The sequence below is a fragment of the Tachypleus tridentatus genome, chromosome 7 (genome assembly GCF_004210375.1).
Source record: "Tachypleus tridentatus isolate NWPU-2018 chromosome 7, ASM421037v1, whole genome shotgun sequence".
In the NCBI taxonomy this organism is placed as follows: Eukaryota; Metazoa; Arthropoda; class Merostomata; order Xiphosura; family Limulidae; genus Tachypleus; species Tachypleus tridentatus.
Window position 1 is genome coordinate 79942904 of NC_134831.1, and position 12147 is coordinate 79955050.

Below are 12147 nucleotides of genomic sequence, written 5' to 3' on the forward strand. Positions count from 1 at the left end.
ATACACGTGTAATATATTATAACCAAAATGGGATTGTATCTTACAAAGCACTTGTCCAACAAAATAGGTCCAAGACAATTGCATTTTGCAAAGACCAGTTTTATACTATCAGGCACAGTCCTATGAGTTGCACATACACTGCATGACTGCATCTTTAAAGTTAGTCCAACATGGTTGAAAAGTCAATACAACAGAAATAATAAATATAAACAGATGTATAATGTTACAAGATTTAAGCTATTTAAAATAAACATTTGTAGTTTCCTGTTGTAATTCATAGTCAATCCATAATGAAAAAAATTAGATCTATTTTGTATTTTTTATGGTGGTTAAAACATTGGGTCAATTCAACCAATCCCATACAAAGATTAGAAAATTAAAATTAGATATATTTTTCTATAAAACGTTTGATAGTTACCTGAAGATTATTATGGGGTTATAGAGGTTTAGCAGATAAATTTAACAATTTCCTGATACAAAAAGTATTTTTAATCTTAAAATCAAAATTACTTTGCATGTTGGATAGTCAACATTTGGAAAGAAAAAATGCTCAAGCAAATATGATTAAAAAATCTGATATTTTGTTCATAAAAACCTTGTAATTTTACTGATAAACTAACTTTTCATGAAGATACACACACATTATAAAATGTTATGGTATAACTGCTCTCATGGTTACTTTAGTAGTGATGAGCAAGGTGATTTCCTTCCAGACCACAGCTAAAGAGTTAAAGGGTCTGCAATCATCATTCACCTCAAGTGGATATGTACATCCTTATTCAATTTTGAAAAATACAATGACATTAAATATTTTAATTCTATATTATAATGAAATGGTAGCTCTCATCAGCACATTCTCAAAATGTATGCTCACATTTAAGAGGCAGTATAACAACATACAAATATAATCAAATAGAGAGATGAATCTCCAAAGTCAGTTTTGTATCAAATTTACAATTTGCCCCATCCCTAATCATTACATTTCTAATAACCTTGGTATGGTTAAACATGTGTTAGTTTAGTAGCAATAAGAAATTTAAAAAAAACAACAGAAAAACACCTACTTGTTGTGGATACCTAGGTCTAACATGGGCTGGTCGTACGCCACCTCGTGGTGGTCCAAAACTCCAATTTTGGGCTTGTGTTGGTTGAGAAATAACTGAGCTAGTGGTAGAAATAAATGGTGCAGCACTCTGTACAGATGGTGGTGGTGGAGGGCAAGAGCCTTGGACTATGGGGGGACCATTAAATCTTGGTTCACCTGACCTATGACTCAGAGCTTGCAGGTTTGTGGCTGAAGTGACTGGATCTGTTTAGAAAAAACAATATATGGTTTTTGATGTTGAACTGAAATAACCAAGCTAATATGGAGTAACTAAAAATATGAAAACACTTATTTAGCAAATCAAAAATGCATATAATAAATAAAATAAATTGCTTCACATGGTTTTAGTTTTCTCAATGTTAAAAGCATTCCCAAAAAATTGCATCAAAATGGAATAATAACACATTAATACAAATGTTTTATTAATTTCTATAGTGCAGATTGATGTATGAAGACATTCATCCTAAAAAAACAACCTTATAACACCAAAAATTTTATGAATAAAACAAATAATTCTTTTTAAAACATTTTATATTTTATTTGTGAAAATTAACACATTATGTTATGTGAGCACAACACTGTCATGTGAAAACATTTTGAAAGAATAACACCCTTTTTTCCTGCAGCTAAAGATACTTGTGTTCTGCTGAACAGAGATAAATGTTATAATTTAATTCATAAAGCCAGTATCCTCTCAGTTATAAATAAAACTTCATAATCCCCAGAAAACAAATTGTCACCAGAAGATACAAGCAATAATTTAGAAAAAAAACCTTTATTTTTGCTTACTTTTATATCATATACCTAATGTTAAAAGCAGTTAAAAAATACACCATAAATTTAAATGTCAAATTTTCTTCCTATCAACAATGAAACTATTTCAAACTGAACTAAACAAATTTGTAGACAGGGGCATTTCATGATCTTTGTATCAAATTCTACATTCTGATAGTTAAGTTTATCTAAAGTCTAAATATTTCTTGAAAATTTACCTTATCTTGTACAGCGAGTAAAATAGGCACAAAATACTTCTCTCACTATATATAATTATACACTTCCTTTTTTCTGTATTTTGTTATCACAAGATAACAGCATGAGCCTTTTCATTTACCACTGACACGTAACAGTTCCACAAGTGTCAAAATAATATACTGACAGGCTACAGAAAGTGTATGAAACACTACTCTCCCCCAAACAATAAAAAAAAGAAAAATAATAGGGCAAATTATTAAACTAAGGAAAGCATTAAAAAGTAGGAAGATATAGCTACCGGGAGGATTGAAATAAAGAACCTAACTTTAAAAAGTAATAAATGTTTTGTGTTTATGAATTATGTTCAAATACTAATAGCTTAGTTCTAGTTTATAATAATTATTTTATCCAAATACATCTTTGCCAAAGCAATGTGTTTTTAAAACCTTTTTTATACTAACTACTCTATAACCTTATATTTATGAAGAAGCAAACCTAAGTATAACAATTACAATAAAATCATGCAAGAAACCAACATTAAAATATGCAAAGAAAACTAAATAAATGAACCTACTTGGTCTGCTGGAGGGAAATTGCCCTTCCATGTAGTCAATATGCTGCATGGGTATGGGGGAAGTGTTCTGTGAGGAACGAGCTGAAGCGGGTGCTATGACAGAGGAAAATAGAGTCATGCAGTTAGAATTAAATAAATTAAAATAACATATGCATGATTCATCAAAGTCAATCACAAAAATAACTTAGCATGAAAATAGATTAAACTACTAAGAAACAAAACATGAACATTTAAAGAAACTGACTTAACAATCATGAAACTGTCTTATGTTACGAATAATACGAGTTTAGTAAAATGCCATAATCCCTGTATTTTATCCATTATCATCTCTACTGTAACTCTAAATATAGTCTTGTAACAACAAAAAATTCAGAATAAATCTAATATACACTTCTAGAATTATTGCAAATTGTAATAAGAAGCTACATTTGTTTACCCTAAGGAGCTCAAAGTGCATAATACATCTGTTTATACTTAATTTTATTGTCTTTTCACCAGAATAACTAGTAATACTGCTACACAAGTTTTCAATCACTCAGCAAACACACAGTTCAAGTTACTATATTAAATGACATAATACACATGCTACTCACAAACATATCTCATGAAGAATTATCCTTATGTTTTCATTACTTTACATAACCTAATAAGTTTGATATTTACACATTTTAATTATTTTTATAGTAATAAACAGAAAATATACATGAAAAGCAAAAAAAGTGTTTACCTTTGAACTTTTTTTTACTGTAGCTTTCAATGAAATTTAAACCTACATTTTTTTTTTTTTACTACTGATGGTACCAGTATATTAAACAATTATTTACTTAAAGAATACACCAAACACACAAAATAATAACATGCACAAAACAATGTCCTATAACTATTATAATTCAACTAGCTCTCTAACTATATCACGAGAGCTTGAAAATAATTCCCTAAGCTTTTCAATCTGCACATTACAAGAGAAACTTTCAAACTGAAGATGAAATATACAACTTCCCAAAAACAATGTAATATAACAAATCATATCACAGATTAAAATTGTTTTTCTGTTGGTTATAAATGATATAATAGTAAACATTAGAGAATATTACTGGCAATTTGTGAATGAGGATGCGACAGGTTGGCATGGCAAGTGGTTCTGATTTCTCAGTTCACATTTTTATACAAAAATTGGAAATTATAAAAATTATACTTTGCTCTTTTCATGGGTATTTTATTTTGAATTCTACACCTCAGAGGGATGGTAAACAAATTAAGAGAAATGTCATGGTTCTCATAAAACGAGTTTTAGGGTTTAAATGTTTACTTTCAAAATTAATAAATTCAATCATATAATATTACAATTCAATTTATTAACTATGTTTTTATCCTCAGTTTATTTGTACACATTAACAGTATGGTTTAAACTGATTGCAACTCAGTGAAAGGTCACAACACTTTTGCCAACTTAGAGCAAGTGTGTTAAGGGGTTTAAAATCAATAGATTTTCTCAAATTTCTCTGAATTACTGATTTCCATTAAATTAGTAGATAATGATTACAAAGAATATTTGCATAATGTGATAAAAAACAATTTGGTACTTCAAAGTGCCCTCAAACACATACCCCACATTTTAACCCAAATTTAAGTTTTTTACAACAATAAAGCTATCCAACAAAATTTCAAAACACCTTAAACTAAAGTTCATAAAACACTAAGAAAATATCCCATTGCCTACAATTGTATATTTCTAGCCTTTACAATTTACCATTCAAACAAAATACAGATAACATTATGTAACACAAATTTTGTTCCTGGATAGTACGTGTTATTTCGTAATTGCTTATGTTGTAAAAGTATAGAAATGGTCATTATTCCCTTTAAACTTTGCTTTTGTGCCCTGAATAATGAAATTTAGAAATTCACCTATTTTCTATGTAAAAATGGGCAAATTTACACATTTTAATTTACATAAGGACTGAATAAAACACATGAATCAAGATTTACATGTATTTATACTTAAGTTATACAAAAAAATGTTTAGAAGTGAGTAGATTTTCATGATTTGCAACTAATGTAAATCACTCTCAATTATCAGCCCCCAAATAATCTACCATCATGTTTTCATCATACTCTCTCAGGTCACAAAAGCAAAATCTGAAGAGAAAAATAGGTCTTTTCCATTTACATTAGGCATAAGCAATTGGGAAATAACACTGTCTGCCCAGGAACAAAAAGTAAAAATTTTGTTACATAGTGTGTAATGAAACTCCTACCTGAGGGTCCAGGAGTAACTCCTGGACAAGAGGACTGTGCCCAGCTCTGGACAGGAAAAGGGGCTGGTAACAAGGGACTACTACTACTAGGAATTCCTAAAATAATACACGAAAACATTATCATAAAGTTATTGTGTGTTACACTGGTAATTTCCAAATTCCAAAGTGTATCAGAATTTTAACAGTACTCACAACCCACAATATTTATTTTGTGTGTTTCCGGGGTATAAAAATATTTTCTATTAATTTTATACATTTTATACATAATTTCATTATCAATGTTTCAACTACAAAACCTTTTTCTTTATCCTAACTATATGTCTTTACTGAAATAACTGATTCACAACCACAGCTGATTCAATAAACTTTCTTGCTTTCAAATTTATCTTGGTTATTTTTAATATCAGCACAGTTTTAACTATTTATGCACAAATTAGTTTCCTCCTTATTACACCTTAACCCTCATGTTACCTTACTCTATAAGCTCAAAAGTAACATGTTATAACCATTTACCTCAGATTTTATGTTCAAGTTCCACTGTATTTTCTTATTTGGTCAAAATGTATATTTAAGATTCTAACTTCTCTAGTAACATGTTCTATCACTGGACAAGTTATTTTGGATTATCTGGTTAAAAATTGTGTAATCCCATCTATACAATTATAAGTTACTTTATTTCTTCCTTAATATTTGCTACACATGCTACTTTCATATGTTATAGGCCTATGTGTATAAAGAATATTTTTAGCAGAAATTCTGAAACCTTGGTAAAAATATCTTGCACACAAATAGAACAAGATTTTCCTTGCTAATAGGCACAATATAACTTAACACTGAACTGAATACCTTTTCTAGCTGAGCTCATAAATTCAATAAGTTTTCTAACACTGAAATAATCTCCAACGTTAGAAATTTCATTGAATTTTCATTAAATCTTTAAACACTGATTGCTTGAACTTTACATATTCTCATTTCTCCAAATCCCACAAAATGTGTTGATTACTACATCATTATGCACTTTATAGACACTGTAGGACTACTTTATGAATTTTATACATCTAGCATCATTATTCTCCTAACAAGTAAGATATAACACCAAAAATTAAACCTTGCAACTCTGTCACCTTCCTCAATTGTGAAATCCCATAAACAATCCTAATAAGAAAAAAATATTACACTAAATTGTCCACTCTAGTTTTCTTGTGATTTTCTCCTCTGACGCCAATGGCATGTATGCGGGATGACCTCTTGTTTCTTACCATCACTTGCTGTCTTGTTGCACTAAAAATCTTAGGTTGGTGATCAAGAGAATCCACTGTTGGCTCTACTCTCAGTGATCCACAGAAGTGGTCTAGATAGGAACCCTAACTTCCTCAACAAGTTGACATTCTGTTCACAAATTTTTTTCTGGACTTAGCCATTTTCTTACCAACATACTCTCAAAGCTGGGCTTTGTCTCAAACCATCTGTCCTGATTTCTATAAACCACATCACTAAATACCTTAAGTGCTCTATATAGTTCTTCCCAACACCTACTTAAGAGTTTATCCTTTCTGTTAATGAGTTGTTCAATCATACCATGTCACAAAATCTCGTCTTATCAGCATTATCAACATGGTGATCTTTCATTTTATCACAAGCTAATTCAAGTCGTTTCCCAGTAAAGTAATGTATTACATCCATGAAAACTCCTCCACCCATTAATCCCTGAGAACATAACTGGAGCATTTGGTTCCACTTTAACCCAATCACCTGAAATATAGATTTTTGACTAATGGTACAAATTTGTCTTCTCAATCCAGCTAGTTCTCATCTTTTTTATGGATGGTTATCTCTACTGTTTCTTTGATCTGGTTGAATTCTGAGATATGCTTGACTTAATAACAACTGTTGATTCCTTATAGTCTCAGCTGTACAATCCTTTCAAATTACACTTGAAATACCTATTTTTCTTATGGTTTATTTCTTCCAATCTGTAACTAGCTATCAAATTAATTCTTTCTTTTCTTCTAAACTATCATAAGAGAAAGTTGATGTTTCAATACTACCCAATCTGATGATTCAACAAACTTTAACTATCTGTGACTTTAATGGCTTAAGTTCAGTCACCAACTAGAGTGCTTCCTTTAAATACATATTACTACTTTGCTTCAATCTTGTCTCATATTCCTGTATATGTCATCCATAATTTTGTCCTGTGTCAATAAGTCCATTTCATGAGGAGCATCCATGTAAGAAAATTTGTGAAACCTTTCCAAATCTGCAAGTTCAGCCAAGGTCTCTTCCTTCTTCTGTACCCTGTTCCAGGACTTTGCTCTGAAGACTTTCATCTGGTGTATCATTCCAAAACTGTTGGTTAAGGCAGCTATCATTGCTATATGTTAAGTTTCTTATTCACTATCTCACCTGTTCACCTTGGAAATTACGTTAAACTGCACTGATATGCCTCCCTTGGTATCCATCTTTCCATCACACTTTATCAGTTTCTCAATTAGGTGATGTTGCAGAATTAGCCACTTAAATTCTAGAGCTGGATCTGTATTTAATAGTGATATGGCTAATACAGTCCAGGAAAGTCCTAGAGTCAAAGACAACACAGCAGTAATGGGAATAAGTACAAACCATACAGATTCTCCTATTTTATATACAACTGTTTAAGGCTGGAATCCACTGACAGATAAAAAAAGAGGGGTGACTGATTTGTACATTTCATCTCCCAGTTCCTTTTCCAGATGTTTCATTCTGTTATAGATTTCTTTAATTCTTTAACTTTGTCATTATAGCCTATTTGCAAGTTAATGTGTTTCTATACCGTACTGATGGTATTTTTCTACTTCTCCAGTATATTTTGTAGATCATGTCAACAAATGTATTCTTGTTCTAAACTCTTTCTTCTAATTCCTCCTTTAAGTTCCTATCTCTTACATCTTGATTTTATTTTTCTGCATCTTTCTTTGTGCTTTTCTTTTAACCTTCTGTCTTGTTCTTTTAATTTTCTGTCTCATTCTTCTGATTTTTCTCTTTCTTTCAAACTTTTTTATATTATCTAATCAACTCTAGCAAGTTTCCTATCTTGCTTTGTGTTTGTGTATTCATTTTGACCACAATGAAGTCAAAGTTATTTTCTTTTTGAAGCAATCCCACTTCCAGAAGTAGTATTATGAATGTTCTATAGTTGTAAAGGTTGTTTAACATTATCTGGTAAAAATAATGTGATATCCTGTCCATGTAACGATAAACAAATTATTTCTTCCTTAATGATTGCTGCAGGCTAATTTTTCTTGCAGTTGTAGGCCTAAGTGCATAAAAAAGTGTGCTTAATGCACATACAAATTTACATAACCTCCTTATTAATAAATACAATAAATCTCATTTAACATTAAACTGCATAACTTTTTGGACACCAAACTCAAAATCTCCCAAGTAATTTTTTCTGATACTAAATTTAATACTAAATACTTCACTAAATCTTGACATACCAAGTCTTCATACATAAAAATAAAGCAGTCTTGTTTTTGCAAGTTCCAGAAAATTTCTAAGTGATACATTATGAATGTTCTGCATATTCCAGAAATTTAGTCAAATTTTTAGATTTAACATCATCATTACCTTAACTGGTAGCTCCCCAAGCAAACAAGATAACACTTTGCAATAGCTTATAAAATTTACAAATTTCAAAACATAATTTCTCTCCAACAATACTTCCTGGGAATGAAAAAAATTCAACCCATGATATCAACAAAACCCAGTACTGCAACATTAAATCATAGATAATGAAAAAAACATTTTTGACATACTGTTAGGGAACTTTTAATGCCACAATACTGTAATTTGTCTTGCAGATTGAAATGTTAACAGACAATAAATTGTTTTTAAGCTAAGAAACAGATTTTTAATCAACCAGTCACACTAACTATTTTTGGTGTTGAAAGCCTGCAGCTTGACCATTATGAATGTCTTTATTAGTTATTGTGCAAACTGAAAGTATATTTTACAAAATCAAATTTGTAACCTCAGGCTGAAACCTTAAGATAAAGGTATATAACTGAAACATTGGGAAATCTCATTTTACCCAAAATTTAAGGGTCACAAACATTATTCGAATAATATCATGCTTTCTTGACTTTTACGAACTGATACATAAATATAAAAAAGGAAAATTCCAGAGATGCCAACTATTTCAAATGACTGAGCGTAATGATTGTAGACAGAGCCCTTTATTATTTGTGGCTACTAGGCCTGACCAATTATTCTAAGCTGTTTATTATATTATTATTACTATAACTATTATTATTTATTACTACTATAGGTTGCTCATTTTTGACTGGATACAGTTTTGAGTCATCCATGTCTGTGGATCCATCTGTGGCTAAACTGTAAACACTGTTAGTAAGTATGCTTGAAATCATTTTGCCGTCTTCACAACCCAACATTTGTACAATGGCTGTAGAGTCTGGGTACATTTTTCTGAATAGATGTCCTGCATGATCGGCTACAGCTAGAGGTAAATTATGAGCAATGACGAATTGCATGATCACTTCTGCATTTATGGTTTCATATTCTGAATTCTTACTCATAAATGTCGTTATCTGCATCATTTTTGTCTTCGCCTCAGCCTTTTGTTGGTGAGATGCCGATTTTGTATGTCTGGAACAATCGTTTATTCCGCTATGCGCCACAGAAAAATCGATGTGATACACTGTACAAAATGCATGACTGTCACTGACTTTTGATGCAATGACTGGATATTTTGCACTATACTCTTTCCTAAATTTTTGATTCACTGTTTTAGTCCTTTTAGATTTGCCAGAAACAAGACAATCTGGTGAACGAGGCCTCTTTTTTTTCCAGCTTGTGACCGATCGCATTGACGTTTCTGTGCCACTTAGAAACCGAGAAATACCCATCTACGCGAGCGCTTATTGGCTGACAAGCACTGATGACGTAACTATGGATTCCCCCACATACCCAGTATGGGGAAGCACCTCACTCAAACTATTGATAGACGTCGGAGATACAAACATTTTTTTATTATTTCAAGCACAAACATGATTATCGCAAGTAGCCATTTGGACCATGTCTTTTATTTATTATCAAAATTTATTTGTATCTCACAAGAAATTTTCTTTTCACCCCTTTCAAGCCCTGGGGGGAACAATTCATCACTTTATTGTATAGACCTATATAATATATAATAATTTTGGAGTTGCAACAAGTCGTAATATTTCTCTGTATGAGCATATAGTCATAATGCACACACCAAAATCGTAATGGTTGGCATCTCTGAAATTCTGTAAACAAAGACTGGTACTTCAGTTACTAACAAAGTTATAAAAATGAGAGTCAGATTAGTCAGTCTCTTTAGAAAATCTGCCATACTTTGTTTACCATTAGATGAATGATATCAAGTGAAATTTTAGATTTCAATTTTAGTTTTTCAATAATTCTAATACGAAAAAGATCACAATCTTGTTATTAAACTCTATATTAATGATACAGGACAAAAATATGATTTCACCACAACTGAAACATACAGAAAACTAAATTTTCTTAATAATCATACCTAACTTTCTTTTGCCACACTACCAATGCTCTTCTCAAAACAGATTTTCTCCACATACCAATACCCAAAGCATATATCATCTAGAATTTCTCAATACTAAAACATTTTCATGTTTTGGCCTACTTTCTCAAACCTTTACACATGTAAATGCTACTCCATAATCTGTTACTTGTATATTGAAGACGTTTATAAATTTTATCAAAAAAATATCAAATGTTATCTCAACACTAAGATTCAAGATTAGGACACTGAAAACCATTATACGAAAAACTTCATTTCAGAAATTGTAAAAGGCAAAATTCATGCTCAGTTAAAGTATGCATAAAGTAATTTTTCATTAGAAATGTATATTTCTTAAACATGGGAAGGACATACACATTTCAAAACTTTTAATAAATAAAATATTTTTTATTTACACAAACCTGGTAAAGGCACTGAAGTGTTTTGTCCAAGATAGCGAGGGTAAGAGCCTCGCTGTGGCAATGATTCTCTTGGAAAAACACCTTGAATAGGCTGCATTTGATGTGGACCTGGCATTCTTCCTACAGGATGCTGTCCTGTTCTATACATCATTTGTGAAGTTTGTGGAAACTGTGGTGTCAATCTTGGTCCATTTTGCACAGAATGAATAGGTGCATTAGAGTTTCCAGGTACACTAACTTTTGGTGCCTGATAATTATTCTGTTGCTGTAATACCAGTGATGGAGATGCATACTGACTGGGCTTAAACTGACTTTGTGGAACAGGATATCCAGCAGTAGTAGAACTCATACCAGAAGATGGTCCAAGTAAGTTATCTACTGCATTTGATTCCTGGAAAGGCAAGATCTGTGGCTGCTTATTGTCAGCACAGGACTCTGTATTTGTTGTGTACGAGACTGCTGTTGAGTGAAAAGTACTGCCAGGCGAGATGTTAGTATAACTAACATGCACTGAAGATACTGGCGGTCTTCCAACAGAACCTGTAGTATGCTGTCCGGGTAGTCCTGCAGACATACTACAAAACAGAAAAAATGTTACTGTACTTTCAACTACATCATAAATTAAACATTTTATGGCCACATTATGCAAAATCATAGTATAAAAAATTATATTATTTCTTCTATATCTTGATGGTTAAAGATATATACATATTCAGTAACCAAATCTGAATGTTCTGAAATAAAGATTTTACAAAACATAATTCAACACAAAATTTATAACTAAACAGTACAAAAATCATGATAATTTATTATAAAAGAACTTTACACTTTATTGCACATCAAGAATGAAACGTTAGTTCATGCTTAAAATTACACTTCAGATAATAACTAAAGGCCCAAAGAAAGATCTTCGAAAGACAAGACCTCATGAACATTTTCCCAACTTAAATGATACATATTCATTATAAACCTTTATTTTGTTCCTTCAAACTACCTTTTCAGTTTCATCCAATTCTGTACAAAGTTAGCCAACATAAACTCTTGTAGGGAGAGTTCAAGAACAACATACAAAATGTTATCCAAGCATTAAAAAACTTATCAAAAACCTCAAACAAATTAAAAATACAAAGAAGCTACTTCTCAAAGCCATGCTGGCAATTTCTTTCTTCAATATGCTTTTATAAGTAATTTTGACAATAAATTCAGGTTAGCAATAACAGAAATTACACTGATACATAATTTCATTACTTTTT

General features: G+C 31.2%; 1 protein-coding gene across 5 annotated transcripts in view; it reads right to left on the reverse strand.

The window, feature by feature from the left end:
• The window catches only part of LOC143256055 (protein transport protein Sec24A-like), a 56092-nt gene that overhangs the window by 40846 nt on the left and 3099 nt on the right, over positions 1-12147 (reverse strand). For all 5 annotated transcript variants that reach the window (XM_076512706.1, XM_076512705.1, XM_076512707.1 and 2 more), the window contains 4 exons: positions 10895-11469; positions 4910-5005; positions 2652-2744; positions 1065-1309 (listed from right to left, as the gene is read on the reverse strand). In XM_076512706.1, the coding sequence (XP_076368821.1) occupies positions 1065-1309; positions 2652-2744; positions 4910-5005; positions 10895-11468 (1008 nt within the window). In that variant the 5' untranslated portion in view covers position 11469. The remainder of the gene's footprint in view (positions 1-1064; positions 1310-2651; positions 2745-4909; positions 5006-10894; positions 11470-12147) is intronic.